Genomic DNA, 15988 nt, shown 5'->3' with positions numbered 1-15988 from the left:
GGTATTTTGAAGCCCTTTTTTCTTTATGATAGAAAATGTGGAGGTGAAGCATCGTTCAAAAATTTAATCCTAAAGATGTGGTCAAAATTGCATTATCATATGTAAGAACCTATCATGATCAAGTGTGTAAGGTTGGAGGTGTGTCTAATTTGCATATTCATAGAATTAATTTCCTGATGTGAGTAAACATGATTTTTATAAAAAAAATTTGGGTCGAAACGTGTGAAAGCCACCCATTCGTGCCCTGTAGAGTTTGCATGTTCTCCCCGTGGTGTGGGGGGGTTTCCTCCCCTATGCATGGTAGGCATGTCCAAAGTGTCTGTAGTGTGTGAATGCGGGTGTGTAAATGTGTATGTGAGTGTGCCCTGCGATGGATTGGCACCCTGCCCAGGGTGTACCCCACCTTGTGCCCCATGCCCCCCTGCGATAGGCACCAGGTTCCCTGTGCCCCTGGTATAGAAGATGGGTGGCTACTGATACAGATATGGCTGGTTGTAATAATAATAATATCTATTAACAGAATATTTATTGATCCACACGCTATCTAATCTATTGTGATTTCTATGTAAATGTTGATCTAAATGAGAGATCTCTACAGGGAATGTCAGTTTGTATACAAAAAAAACCCCAAACAAAACAGCACCCACTAGCGAGGGTTCCCAGGACATTTTAGGAATAGCTCTGATTCTGTTAGTCAAAATATAACATGCCCAGAACGTTGTGAAATGGCTTCCCTGATGGAAAAAAAAAAAGAAAAAATAGAAACCATCACAGAAATTTGATTGGTTTCCCCATTAAGAACCATCAGCTAACCATCAAAACCAGTACCATTACTGGTCCTTAATGGTATCCACTTGACAGTAGAGACCCACAGGGACCATTACAGCGTCCATTAAAACCCAGACAATTCCTATTATAACCATTAAACCTACTACACTTTCTATTGTTTTGACGGTGGGGTGTTTTGATTTTTTTTTCAGAAGGGTTTCAGCTAACCAAATGCTAACGTTAGCAAAACTTTCTGTTTTGGCCTGAATGCAGCGTAACCATAGTGATTTACTTTTTCATTTGTACTGAACTAAAGATGGTAAGTTATTAAGATCATGCAAAAAAATATTAGAATATATAAAATTATATATATAAGGAAAAAATGTTTACAGAAAAGCCAATGCGCTCGTGATGCCATGCCTACAATTCCCATCAGCCCCTCTCTTCGAGGGCACGCGCCACGTCTTTTTAGCGCGCGACACGTTGGGAATGCTGACATGGCGGCTCCCATAGTGTCTGCGCTGCGGCTCGGTTTGTGGACTGTTATTCTTTTGTTTTCGGCGCTTTGCATCCCCTCGGCTTTAGCTTTGATTGAAGGACTTTACTGCGGCACGCAGATCTGTTACGATGTCCTCGGGGTGAGCAGAGACGCGGCCAAAGCGGAGATCGGTCGCGCGTACCGCCAGCTGGCCCGGAAGTACCACCCGGACCGCTTCCAGGCAGGAGACCCCGCACTGGCCGGAGAGAGCGCTGACAGCGCGCATCAGAAGTTCCTGCTCATCGCTACGGCTTATGAAACTTTAAAAGTGAGTGACAACACCTTGTGGAACTCGCATGAATGTGTGCGCGCTCGCTCGCGTGAAGACAAATCAAAGTGGCCGCTGTCTGAGCAGAGGAGGCGTTATTAATATTAGTTCATAGCTAAAAAGATACAAACTAATTCCTTTTCATTGCACAGTACAAATAATCAGCAACGAAATGCAGTTTAACATCTACCAGAAGTGTCAGTACTAGAGCATTGTTCAAATCAAATTACGTAGCTGTTGAGTAGATAAGAGTTTGAATTACGCTGTGCTATAATAGAAAAACTCTAATAGGTATTAAAATACACACTACCGGTCAAAAGTTTAGACACACTCATTCTTTATTAAAATTTTCCCACATTTTAGAATAATAATAAAGTCATCAAAACTCTGGAGTAACACAAACGGAGCTATGGGAATTATGTTGTGATTTAAAAAATACAAAATAAGGCAAAATAATTTAAATTTTAGCATCATCAGAGTAGACCCCCCTTTTGCCTAGAATTTAAAGAAATGTATTCTTGGCGTTTTATCAACCGATTTCTTGAGGAATTTCCCTGAGATGCATTTTAAACAGTATTAAAGGAGTTCCCACCGACACTGGACTCTTATCGGCTGCTTTTCGGAATATTTCACTCCGAGTCGTCCGTTTAAAACAATATATTTTTGTAAATAGTTAGTTTTCTAATGAAAGAAATGAATACATCGACACGATTATATTTTTGTCTACAACACCGATTTCAAACATTTCATCACATACCTTCAGATCAAAAGGTTTTTAAAGATCATGAGAAACTGAGCTACCAATGCCCCCTATATAACTACTATAACTATTACCTCTAAATATAAAATATGATAATTTGATTATTTGTCATTGACCCACATACCCAAAAGAAGGGGAAAAAACACAGCACAATAGGTAGTGTCTAAAAGACACGTGTTTGAAGACCCACACAATGAATAAGGTTTGGTTTCAGACACATCACGGTAATCTGATTGAATATGGTTTAGCTCCCATATTGATGAGCAAATCATGTGGTGTTCAAAATGATCTGACTCCCCAGCTCACTTCACTCATTTCAGACACGCTGTGTTGCAGGATGAAGAATCACGCAGGGACTATGACTACATGCTGGATCACCCAGAGCAATACTACAGCCACTATTACACTTACTACAGGAGACGGCTGGCACCCAAAGTGGACGTTAGGATAGTCATTCTCGTGACTGTGTGCGCAATCTCACTTTTTCAGGTAGGTGATTTCCAGCATCTGTAAATCTCATCTTTCAGTCCACCAGACATATTATGAGACCCACTGAGAACGAAAGCTAGAGAAATGACATGACGTTACATAGAAAGAAAATTGAAACAGGAGTGAGAAAAAGAAAAATCGTTTTGGTCTTGGTGTCTGGTGTTAAAAACAATCTAGAGCTTTAGCTATGTAAATAATTCACATATGAGGGGGAAAGAACATTTAAATAAATTTCGTGTTAATTTTTGGGTCTAGGCGCAGTACCGCTCATGTGCAGTAGATGGCATTGTGGTGCTATAGCTCCTAAAATCAGACACGCACATAGGTGACACCTTGGAGTGCAAAAGTTTTCCCCTTTCTGGTTACTATGTAAGGAATGTTACTATGTAAGGAATAAAACGTGACCGGAAGTGCTGTTGGAAGTAAATAAACAATGATGGGGTGGGGATGGGTGATACTGTTACCCGAAACTCCAGATCCAAATTGTTACTCCGAAGCACATCCCGGGGTTTGGTTCCTCTTACAGCACAGTAAATTGCCAGCTATTTTAATTTTTTTTATTCATTGACATCATGTTTTTTAATAAGTTAGTGCCTGTTATCACTTACGTTATAGCAGCTATAAACAGTCGTACACCCAACAGCCTCTCTGTCCCCTTTCTCTCGAGGTTAATAATACAAAAAATAAATGCTTGTCATGGTTACCAAATAGCCAAACTCTTCTGTCCTGAAAACATAGTTACTGACAGTTAAAGTTGGAGACTCCTTCCGTAAATATTGAATAAACATCTCCTTACAGAAACAAATCACCATATCAATGATTTATAAGTTTTTCCACGGCAAATAAAGTGTTTTTAATCTGTTTATTCTTGGATTATTTAAAGCGTCTGCCATACAAGTCCCTCTAAATGAGCTGTTACTGTAGAAATGATAATGTATTAGAATGAGCGCATTATGAACATATCTTTGGAATTAGAGCCTGAAGTACCATCAGAGCTGCTGTTATAGAAAATGAATCAGCCAATCAGAATGGAGAATACAAGAGTAATAATATCTTGATGAAATTCCTTTGTCTTCATTTCGCCTTGAGGGTGTACAAACTTTTGCACTTTTCCCTCGGCAGTATTACAGCTGGTGGAGCAGCTACACCGAAGCAATCAACTACCTTACCACCGTCCCCAAGTATCGCATCCAGGCGACCGAGCTGGCCAAACAGCAAGGCCTGCTAAACCGCACCAAAGAGAAAGGCAAGAACCGGCGTTCCAAAGAGGAGATCCGTGAGGAAGAGGAGGAGATCATCCGAGACATCATCAAGAACAAGATCGACATCAAAGGAGGCTACCAGAAGCCCAACATCGCTGACATCCTTCTGTTTAAGATCGTCCTGTTCCCGTACCACATGTGCCTCTACGTGGCATGGTATTGCTCGTGGATTTATCGCTTCAGCATCTGTGGCGAAGAGTACGGAGAAGAAGAGAAGCTTTACATCATCCGCAAGCACATGAAAATGTCACGGGCGCAGTTCGACAGCCTGGACGACCACCTGAGGCAAACGTTCCTGGAGCGTCAGCTGTGGATAAAAGAGAACTATGAGGTGGGTTTGTTTATCTGGAACTGTTTGTGCTCTCTCAGCGCAAATGGATCTAACAAATGAAGGGGCTTTTTCCTTGCGAGCCTTACAAGAAACCCATACCTGTTCAGGCTTTTTTCCGGTTGTGCGGTCATGAACATAAACATTTAATGTGCTTACAGAGACCTGTAGGTCACATGACATAGTTCTGTACACTCCTGGGAAGATTGGCAACAGTCTTGAAGGCTCTTCCTTTGTAAACAATCCTTCTCACAGTAGAATGGAGAATTTCAAATTGTTTGGAGATAGCCTTAGAACCCTCCCCAGATTGATGAGCAGCAGCATTGCTTCTCTGAGGTCGTGGCTGATGTTTTTCTCTTCTTGGCATGATGTTGACACATGCCCGAGTGCCTCAGACAAGCACAAATGTTTTGCTTTTAAAGAGGTAGTCACCCTTCTTGATGAATAATTAACCTTGTGTGTTTCATTAGTAACACCTGGCTGCTAATTACTCGCTTAATGATTATGTACTTGTGAGAAGGTCAGAACCCTGTGTATCCAAATAACTCTGTTCATTCCAGTAGTCTGGTCTAAATCCCCCTTCGGTTGCATTTGCAGGTCTACAGAGAAGAGCAGGAGGAGGAGATGAAGATGAAGATGGCCACGGACCCACGGTGGAAGCGCTACAGACGCTGGATGAAGAGCGAAGGACCTGGTCGCATCACTTTCATTGACGATTAACTGGACATGCCATACACACATGCATCTGATTATACAATACTATTTGTGTGGGTGTGTGTGTGTGTTAGCGAGCACACATGTTTACAACAAACTTTTGTGTGCATTTGTATTAAGACCTTTGACTGAATGTCACAGATATGAATATAACTGAGGGCTGTATCTGTACAGAAGCTGCTGTAACTCCACTGTCTGGTCTCCACAGCTCTTTCTGAGCTGATCTGAGGTAAGCGTCGGAGCCTGTGGCAGCTCTTTGTGTTAATGGCAATCCGAGCAGTGTGCTCATCCACATCGCTGCTGTCGGCTTTGGCCTTTACTCGTATTGGGAGGCTGCCTTTCAATATGTTGGTACCTGTTTTGCCTCTGTATGCATCCAAAACAAATTAAATACTATATTTTTAAAAGGATATTAAAGTGACTGTTAAACATGATTGATGGCCCAGCAGGGTCTGAATCTGCTGTTTGTGTCTGAAGTTTAAACAATATGGGGTGCATTCATAGTGTGTTCACCCATTCAGGAGGGTCTCAGCCCAAGCAGCTCCAGCAGCAAGACGTGAACAAAATATACTGTTTGTTTTAGGTTTGGAAGATGTATTTTTATTTGAATTTATTTATTTATTTTAAAGATGTGCGCTATTTTCCACACAAACTCAGAGCTCAGGTGCAACAACCCAAGCAGCAGAAATGCAAGATTTTCTGGATATCTGGTCTAGTGCATGAAATAGACTATAATAAACTAGTTTATTGCATAATAATAATAATAATAATAATAATAATAATATGTTAAGGGAAATTTCCAGGACATTAGAAGTTGCATTTTTTTTTTGTCTTGTTCATTTCAAGAGAGAGAAAAATCCTGGTGGATGGATGAATGCTACTATAACGCACTACATTCCACAACAATAAGGACACTTCATTGTTCAAATTTCTTGTAATAGCAAATTGCTGTCCTGTAAGATGAATAAAAACTCTCGGAACGTGCTGTTATAGGAAAATAATCAACTTTGTGCTGGTAACAGTAAGTCTGCTTCATGATCCCAACTCATTGTTGATTATTTTCCTATAACAGCACAATCCTATATTTAAAAAAAAAAAAAAAAAAACTTCAGATCCATTCATCTAGCCCAGTGGTTCCCAAACTTTTCCAGGGCAAGGCCCCCCAAATGGCATTAAAATTTGGCCGAGGCCCCCCTTTTGCAAAATGTCTTTAAAACACATTAAAAATACAGACTTCTGAATATATCTCCCTTTTTTATTAATAATTACATTTTACATCTTTACATTACATTAGGAATTGAGTGTGTGTGTGTGTGTGTGTGTGTGTGTGTCTGAGAGTGAGAAAGAGAAAACATACATTTATTTATTTTTCACACCAAATTGTTGAGGGCCCCCCCCAAAGGGGGCCCCCAGTTTGAAAACCACTGGTCTAGCCAGCACTATTTGGCGCTTGTCAAAGTCGCTCAGATCCTTACACTTGCCCATTTTTCCTGCTTCCAACACATCAACTTTGACTAATATTTCCCATCAACTTGACAGGTGCCACTGATACTCACGTCACCTGTGAGTGGTTTTATTTTAAAATCTGATACAAATGTTTATATATACTGACTATGGTTGAGATCACGCCCCCTGGACTCTGATTGGCCTGGAGACATGACGTCATTGGGCGGGGCTACAGCCCTGGTGCCTGCCTGTGCGTTCAGGAATTCACTTCTGGGTTCCTATTAGACTCTAAACGGGATTTTTACCGCCTGCTGCTGGCAGCTCCGCGTTAAATACAACACCCAGCCGTCTGGTTTCAGAGTCTCGGAAACGTTTACAAGTTTATTTTGAGTTGGAGACGATTCACACTGCACCATGTCTTCTTCTAACGTGAGCCTGACGGACATGAGGAGGAATGTGGAGCAGCTGAAACTGCAAGCTGGTGTAGAGAGAATAAAGGTAAGAATGGAAAGGTTTATTATTCTGACAGAGGAAATGAAGTGCACAGAGAGAGTGCAAGTCAGTGCTACCAAGTGTGTATCATCACTCAACAGTGTTATTAATAACTAATTATATAGTAGTGCTATTCACAGCATCACTCATGTGTGACATGTTTATTATAGAGGGAGAGAAGGATATACATTTTTTTTTTAAGTGTAAATTTCTGGACCACTTTAAAGGAGGATAAGTCAAAACTAATACATTATGATATGTGGTAATACATATCATAAACAAATAAATTAATAAAACATATTGAGAAGGATTTACACTGAAAAAAAACTATTTGTAAAATAATAATAAAAAATATATTAATGTCTAAGATGTAGGGAAAAACAGAAATATGACTCAAAACAAAACAAAAAACATGACATTATATAGGCATAGATATTGTGTATATATGTAAGATAAGATAAGATAAAAACTTTATTGATCCCACACTGGGGGAATTCCCTCATTACAGCAGCTCAATTACACACACACACACACACGAAAAGAAAGAATACACATTAAATAGGAATATAATTGAAAAAAAAATGTCTAAAAAATAATAATATCTAATACGAATACAAAAATAAGAATAATAGTAGTAAAAATAATAATGTTATTTTATGTAATGTAATAATGTATGTATGCATGCATTATTTATTTATATACACGGTAGCCTATATATGAAACATAATCCTAATGAATAGACAATACTACACCAGAGTTACTGGCACTTCGGGAAAATGAGCAAATACATTTTGCTATTTCAGTCAGACAATTAAAGAAACTACTGTTCTTTAACCAAATTTGTTTGCATGATAGATTTTTTTAATAGCAGTATTTCTTTCTTTTTTTTTCAAACATGGGAATTTAGAAAACATTTAAAATCTTTGACATTACAGGAAGAGGCTCATATATATATATATATATATATATATATATATATATATATATATATATATATATATATATATATATATATCAAAACCTTACTATTTCATTTTGTTCATTGTGCGTCTCTTGAAGGGTGCCAAAACTAATGTGTGTGTGTGTGTGTGTGTGTGTGTGTATGTATGGGGGGGTGAAGAGGAATTCCAGCGAGCACAATTCGTACATTATCATTGATATACTGTTACAGGAAAATAATGAGTGGCTGGGTGGAGTTGGCTTATTTTCCTATGATACACAAGCCGTTGTGTTTTATTCCTCTTATACTACAGCAGTTTGCCAGTGATTACAATTTTTTTATTTATTAACGAATGTGTGATGCCTTTAACTTGTTATGTTGTGGAACGTCCATGAAACAGGTTAGTTCTTGTTACATTGGAGCAGCTATAAACAGCCTTTCCTCACCAGCCTCTCTATTTTTATTTCTCTATTAAAGTTAACAAGATTTTTTTTTTTAAATTGCAGCTTTTCATGTCACTGAAAAACCACAAAGTGTAAATTCGTCTGACCTGAAGACTTTCTCATGGCAGAAAACTTAGTTACAGCTTTGCCTCGGACTGTTACGAAGTCCTGACGCTTCGCATATCCTTTTTCTGTTGGAATATCATAACGTATCAGAACATGTGCATTAATATAAACATGCACATTTATTTAAAGTAGAGTAAGTGGCTTAGTGGTTAGCATGTTTGCCTCGCACCTCCAGGGTTGGGGGTTTGCATGTCCTCTCCCATGCACTGGGGGTTTCATAGACATGTCTTGTAGGCTGATTGGCAACTCAAAATTTTCCCTAGCGTGTGTGATCGATTGTGCCCTGCCATGGGTTGGCACCCTGTCCAGCCTTGTGTCCCAAGTCCCCTGGGATAAGCTTGAGGTTCCCCCTTGACCCTGTGTAGGATGAGCAATACAGAAAATGGATCTTATTTGATGTTATATAATGCCAAACAGTGAAGACATTACTGTATATTCTAGCCACTCAATCTGAAGCCATTGGGATAGAAACAGGTCTCAAACTTATTATCTGAATCATATTTCTATGATATCAATATTAGGAACTCCATAATAAACACCGTATAAACTGCACTGATGTTGTTCCCACCTCCTGAATCCCATTTTAGCTCCTGCCTGTGTGCTGATTTGCCTATGTAAAGTAATACCACTGTTCTAGTCTGGAATATCTAAATGTAAGACAGTATCCATTTGCATACAGCAGATTATTTGTCATAAACAGAATTTAGCACTGTAAACCCAGACGCAGCATTGTGCAGAGAAAATTAGAGGGAACTGGATCTTGTTTTTCCATAGTACACAACAACGGATTAAGCACACTGGTGTTGAATTACATCTTGTTGGGTTTCTGGAATGCAGTTCTAACATAGTTTGAATAAGATTACTAAACATACAGGGTGTGTGTGTGTGCGTGTGCGTGTGTTTTGCGTAGGTGTCTCAGGCCGCAGCAGAGCTACAGCAGTACTGCCTACAGAATGCCTCCAAAGATGCCCTCCTGGTCGGGGTGCCAACAGGCAGCAACCCTTTCCGAGAACCACGTTCATGTTCCGTCTTTTAAGCAAAAGGTGTGCAAGTTCTCCTAAAACACATTAAAAGTGACACATTGCTTTATACAAAAGGTGGTTTCTATCTATCTATCTATCTATCTATCTATCTATCTATCTATCTATATGCACAATTTGTTAACAGCATATTTTCAACTCAATGTGTTTTGTTCTCTAAAAAGTAATTGAGTGTTGAGTACTGCGTTTTGCAACTGAAAGTTAAATCACCACACCCACAACATAAATATAGAAATGTATACTCACAGTCCATGTCCATAATTATAGGCACACTTTAAAGAAGACTGGGTGAAGAATAAAATCATTTTGATTCTAATTTTATATCCGATCAACTGTGGAAACATTTGAGGTTTTTTTCTAACAAAACGTTCTGGCGTTTATTAGCGTTTTGCATTTCTTAATGCAACCCCAGTTCCAAAAAAAAAAATTGAGACGCTGTGTAAAATGTAAATAAAAACAGAATGCAATGATTTGCAAATCTCATAAACCCGTATGTTATTCACAATAGAACATAGAAAACATATCAAACGTTTCGACTGAGGAAAAAATGTTGAATTTGGTGGCAGCAACGTGTCTCAGAAAAGTTGGGACGGGGCAACAAAAGGCTGGAAAGGTAAGTGTTATGAAAAAGAAACAGCTGGAGGAACATTTTGCAACTGATTAGGTTAATTGGGAACAGGTCAGTAAGATGATTGGGTATAAAAAGAGCATCTTAGAGAGGTAGAAGTCTCTCAGAAGTAAAAATGGGATGGAATCTGGATGGGTGCAGATGTTGCTCTAAAACCTGTATATATCTGTCAGCATTGATGTCACCTTTCCAGATGTGCAAGCTGACAATTCTGTAGGCACTAATGCACCCCCATACCATCAGAGATGCAGGCTTTTGAACTGAGTGCTGATAAAAAGCCGGATGGTCCCTCTCCTCTCTTTAGTTTTCTGTAGTTTAGACGCGGTGTCCATGGTTTCCAAAAAGAATTTCAAATGTCGATTTATCTGACAGAATTTTTCCACTTCGCCTCAGTCCATTTTAAATGAGCTTTGGCCCAGGAAAGACGGCGGCGTTTCTGGATCATGTTCACACATGGCTTCTTCTTTGCGTGATAGAGCTATAACCAACATTTGTGCATGGCACGGCAAACTGTGTTCACAGACAATGAGTTCTGGAGGTGTTTCTGAGCCCATGCAGTGATTTCCATTACAGAATCAGGCCTGTTTTTAACGCAGTGCCGCCTGAGGACCTGAAGATCATGCGATATTCATTTTCACCCTTCTCCTTTGCGCACAGAGATTTCTCCAGATTCTCCGAATCTTTTCATGCTATTATGTACTGTAGATGATGAGATTTAAATTGAGGAACATTATTCTGAAATTGTTCCACAGTTGCCACAGTTTTTCGAAGATTGGTGAACCTCTGCCCATCTTTACTTCTGAGACTCTGCCTCTCTCTTTTTATACCCAATCATGTTACTGGCCTGTTGCCTATTACCGTAATTAGTTGCAAAATGTGGCCATCAAATTCAAAATTACATGATTTTTTTCCTCAAAATGTTACATTTCCTCAGTTTAAACATTTGATATGTTTTCTCTGTTCTATTGTGAATAACATATGTGTTTATGAGATTTGCAAATCATTGCATTCTGTTTTTATTTACATTTTGCACAGCTTCCCAACTATTTTGGAACTGGGGTTGTACCAATTTTCCTCAGAGACATGTATGCCAAAATGATTTGCACCTCTAATGAATACTTACTCCCTATAATTTTTTTTTATTATTGCTCATGGTCTCCGCTTGCTTTCTCCCCATTTTCTGTTTCCATGAGGTACAAATAAAGTCGCAGACGTGTAAAAAGGTTTTGCTGATCGTGACCGAACTCTTTCGGAAAAACTTTTCAAGACTAAGAGAGACGTATTTGTTAACCTGTAATCTGGGCTAACATAAAAAGATGACATGAACTATTATACAGCACCTTCATGCCAAGCTGTTTGGAAAGTTTACACACAAGAAGCCCTTTCTGAGAGTAGGCCATGAAAAGCAGCACCAGAACTTTACCAAGAGAGATTGTAACTACAACTGGAATCATGTGTTGCGCTCAGGTGAGACCTGAATCAAGCTTTTTTGCCCTTGAACACCATCAGAATGGTTGGTGGAAAATGTGTCCATCATACAAGGATAAGCCCCCAAACCAGTGTGAAATATTTCATAGGATTGTTGATTCTTTGGGGCAGCTGGTAGTATATATACATATATATATATGTTTTTAGCCCAAACCTTGGTTGCCTCTGCCATGTGGTTAAAACTTGTTTGAAGGTCTTCTCCAAGTGACCCCAATATTAGAACCTCACCTATCCTTGTCTTAACCATATATCAATTGTTGGGTATTATTTTTCATTTTTTCATATAGTCAGTTTTCATAAGGGGTGCCAATAGTTCTGGAGTTGACTCCGTCTCTCACTGTCTGAGATATCCCCATCTCAGGGCATTTCTAACTATGCTCACCACTGTGTGATTATCCTTTTTTGAACCGTGAATGTCTCAGACACCACACACACACGCGCGCGCACATGTGGGGTATTTTTATCCCTGAGTGTTGGACACGTATCCGGTCAGCTCTCCGCAGTGTTGCTGCGTGATTTCCGTGCACTGCATCAACAGGAAAATGGAGTCATGGAGTCATGGTGAAGGAGATATGAGGGGATTAAAAAAAAAAATTGCAGGAGTGGCATCTATGAGCAATGGCTCATCATGGAACATGCAAGCTGTGTGCTGTGTGTTCTCGTTCTTTGTAATGAGCTTATGGGATAGATAGGAGTGGAGAGATGAAAAGGCAAATGAGGGTTTGCAACAACCAAGCCTGGTTTTAGACTCAGGAAGTGGTAAGACTTCTGCTCTTGACCAGAGGAACTGTAAGTTTGCCTTTTGTGAAAAAGCATGTGGTTTTGGGGTTATATTTAGTTTTGTAGGATTGCTAGAGTAACATGTTTCTTCGCCTTCTTCAGTGTGCTGGTCGGAATGCTCAAAATAAAACGGTGTAGAAAATGATGTCTGGCTTTCTTTCTTTTTTTTCTTCACACAGGGATCGTGTTGGTGGATTCCTGGATATCTTTTACAGCCCAAAGATGCAGCATGAACTTTCATTCATGTTTGTTTCTAAATCAGCATGGTCTTTTTATTAATGAATTACTGCGTAACATGATTAGAGAGTGTTGTAACATTTATGCTATGAACCATCTCCATGACTTTTAAAATATCTAGTGCATGTACATCATGAAATACTCACAAAATGTGTGTGGTTTATATATATATATATATATATATATATATATATATATATATATATATATATATTAATATAAACATTGATCTTTGATTGTGTGCCTTTTGGACTTCTGTGGTAGTTCTGTACATTTTTTTTTTTTTAAGTTTACTTTAATTTAATTAATAATTAATTTCTATGCACTCATAGAGAGTACTATGCTGTCTTGGTGGCTTATAAAACCAAAATTGAGTAAGATGAGAACTATTTCAGTCTCGACAGATTTGCTCATATATGCACTAAAGGAATCTAATCGGAATAAGCTGTACATGTGATATTTGATATTTTTTTTTCCGATAAAGCTGAATTGTTTCTCTTATTCTGATTAATGTGCTTTCACTGGCATTTATATAACCACATCTAAACTTACACATACAAATAAGTGTTAGTAGTTCAGATAAGTTTATGGTAGGATGCTCCAGCACACATATACACACTCCCCTGGGATGACTCCACCCTGTCTTCAGTGTAAACACATGCCTGTGTTTACCCTGTTTGCTGGTTTTGATCACATCCTTTCATTTTATTTGCCCTGCCCTTTGACTACATTTCTGCACTGGACAAAAAGACACGCAACAACCAGAACGTGACTCCGATACTGAAGAACAGACAGTTCGAATAGACTAGGAGTTAGGACAGAAGATTAAGTTTCGGCAACTCAGTGTTGAACTTTCTGCTCAGGGTTGCCAGGTCCGTACAACCACACCAGTGTATATTCTAAATGAAGGCAAAAATAAAACCGCACTCAGGATCATATCATTACCAAATATATTGTACTATATCATTCATTCATCTTCAGTAAGCGCTTTATCCTGGTCAGTGTCGAAGTGCATCCTGAGTCTGTGCTTTGTACTGGGTCTAAGATGGGAGTACATCCAGGATGATGTGTCAGTTCATTACAGGGTATCATACACACTTTCATTTTCACCTTCGCATAGGTTTTTTTATGAGTTGGGAAGGCAACCAGAGAACCTGGAGGAAACCCAGAGATTATATGCCAAAGATCACACTGACATTAACACAAGCTCAGGTTCGAACCAGAGACCCTGGAGCCATGAGGCAGCAAGACATTCTTTTTAAAATAAAGCTGCATTAAAATCTTTTTTGTTTTTTTGGCAAGGTTCTAAATTGGTTCTAAATTTTAAACATAACCATCAATCATATACACTTACTCCACATGTGTGTGTGTGTATCTATATATACATGAATGTATATATATATGTGTGTGTGTGTGTGTGTGTGTGTGTATATATATATATATATATATATATATATATATATATATATATATATATATATATACACATATATATATATATATATATATATATATATATATATATATATATATATATATAATCCACACATACATATATATATATATATATATATATATATATATATATATATATATATATATATATAATCTGATGCATCTAATGTATTTTTTAAATAAAACTAAGCTGCAGGCCTGGCAACTGGAGGCTTATGAGTTTTAATTCTTTCAAAAAACATGAGCAAAATCATTATCTCTGAACTGCTCTTTGTAAAAAAAAAAAAAAAAGAAAGAAAAAGTGCCTCCCAAACTAATTAACATAATTCTAAAGTAACCTAAACACACTTAATGACATTGTTTTGTCAGGAAAATTCACTCATCATCCCCTGTGCAAATCCCTTGAGAACAAGCGCTGACATGTGCAAGAAAATGGAGGAAGTGATAACTGTCTTCATTGTGTATTTTTCCGAGTTCCATGTAAGTAGATGCCTGATGTTGTGATAATAAAGTTCTTAGGCAACTTCCTTTGCACAGGAATCTGTCAATCATCAATGTACGCCTGCAGCTGGTCCAAAATGCAAATCGGTAGTTTGTGATTGGTTAAAGAAAAGGCCATAACATCTCCCCTGTGATATGTTTCCGGCTTATCTTCACTTCTGACTTTCTGTCAAATATAGACTGATATAGGGTGTGCGGTTATAGGAAAATGAACAACAATGGGGTGGTGTGATGCAGCCTGATACAAACCGGAGTTACTGTTACCCGCCCAAAGTTGATTATTTTCCTATAACAGCACAATCCTGAAGTGTTTTATTCCTCTTATTCTACAGTAATTTGCTGACAGTTACATTCTTTTTTATTAAATAAAGAATGACACGATGCATTTTACTCAATAACTTAATATTTTATTTGCAAATAATGCAACAAAAGTATCACCATGGTATATAATACTGTTCATGTGACCAGTTTCATATCAAAACAGGAGAATGGATTAAATATGATATAACTTAAATACGTTCCACTCTAAAAGTACTAAACTGTACCTTTCCTTGTCACTGGGTTGGGTACTCATACTCATACTGTACTAATCCCCAACAGGGTTTTTTAGACTGATGGTACTCTTACCCCATGACCTAGAACACTAGCATGAGGATATATAATATAAAGCATTCTGTAAGTCGTGTCTGCTAAATGCTGTAAATGTAAGTGTAACGGTACATCTTTTGTACCTTTAGTGTGTATCTTTTACATGGTAACCTGAATGTAGTGTACGTAAATAACTGCACCACTGTTGTACCTGGAATTAGCGTCCCAGTAAATACACATTGTGCTAAATTTAGCATTTGATTTTCCTTTGGTTATTTAATTTGGGAAACATTTCACACCAATGTTTTATGTTGGTTAACAAAATTAGCACTATTCTGAAATGTTTAAAACACAATTTTCTCTTATGATTATATGACAATTGACAAGGAACTTTAGCCAAGGTTTAGCCAAACCAACCATCATTCTTTCATGGACTCACAAGAGCAAGTTCTTTTCTTGGTTGAAAAATGTAAGAAATATATTTTTCACAGGGAACATTGCATCAAAACCATCTTTTGATGGTACAAGGTTGCTGATAGGTTCAAATAATGTTAAGAGAAGGTTCTCTGAAGCATTGCAGGCTAGAGGAAGGTTAAGTTAGGGTAAGGTTATATTTCGATAAGGAAAACTTTCCTGGAAAACCAAACAGTAAGTAAAAATGATCTGTTCTCAGAAACCAAAAAAAAAAAAAAAAAAC

General features: G+C 38.1%; 2 protein-coding genes across 2 annotated transcripts; both read left to right on the top strand.

Moving 5' to 3' along the window:
- The first annotated feature begins 1226 nt into the window (after positions 1-1226).
- dnajc25 (DnaJ (Hsp40) homolog, subfamily C, member 25) lies at positions 1227-5561 on the top strand. The gene is made up of 4 exons (XM_017459807.2): positions 1227-1574; positions 2671-2823; positions 3946-4416; positions 5011-5561. Exons 1-4 carry the CDS (start codon positions 1266-1268, stop codon positions 5131-5133), a joined length of 1056 nt encoding a protein of 351 aa, XP_017315296.1. The 5' UTR covers positions 1227-1265; the 3' UTR covers positions 5134-5561.
- Positions 5562-6825: 1264 nt separating this feature from the next.
- Positions 6826-13248, top strand: gng10 (guanine nucleotide binding protein (G protein), gamma 10). The gene is made up of 3 exons (XM_017459808.3): positions 6826-7071; positions 9485-9617; positions 12690-13248. Exons 1-2 carry the CDS (start codon positions 6988-6990, stop codon positions 9608-9610), a joined length of 210 nt encoding a protein of 69 aa, XP_017315297.1. The 5' UTR covers positions 6826-6987; the 3' UTR covers positions 9611-9617; positions 12690-13248.
- Positions 13249-15988: the final 2740 nt, after the last annotated feature.

The sequence above is a fragment of the Ictalurus punctatus genome, chromosome 28 (assembly GCF_001660625.3).
Source record: "Ictalurus punctatus breed USDA103 chromosome 28, Coco_2.0, whole genome shotgun sequence".
NCBI lineage: Eukaryota > Metazoa > Chordata > Actinopteri > Siluriformes > Ictaluridae > Ictalurus > Ictalurus punctatus.
The sequence above is the reverse complement of the archived record's forward strand: the minus strand, read 5'-3'. Positions and strand labels throughout refer to the sequence as shown.

Excerpts from the sequence above, each read along its gene's own strand:
- dnajc25 (XM_017459807.2), top strand. The coding sequence starts at position 1,266 with ATGGCGGCTCCCATAGTGTCTGCGCTGCGGCTCGGTTTGTGGACTGTT. Across the intron at positions 1,575-2,670 it reads CGGCTTATGAAACTTTAAAA|GATGAAGAATCACGCAGGGA; the intron begins GTGAGTGACAAC and ends GCTGTGTTGCAG. Across the intron at positions 4,417-5,010 it reads GGATAAAAGAGAACTATGAG|GTCTACAGAGAAGAGCAGGA; the intron begins GTGGGTTTGTTT and ends TTGCATTTGCAG.
- gng10 (XM_017459808.3), top strand. The coding sequence starts at position 6,988 with ATGTCTTCTTCTAACGTGAGCCTGACGGACATGAGGAGGAATGTGGAG. Across the intron at positions 7,072-9,484 it reads CTGGTGTAGAGAGAATAAAG|GTGTCTCAGGCCGCAGCAGA; the intron begins GTAAGAATGGAA and ends TGTTTTGCGTAG.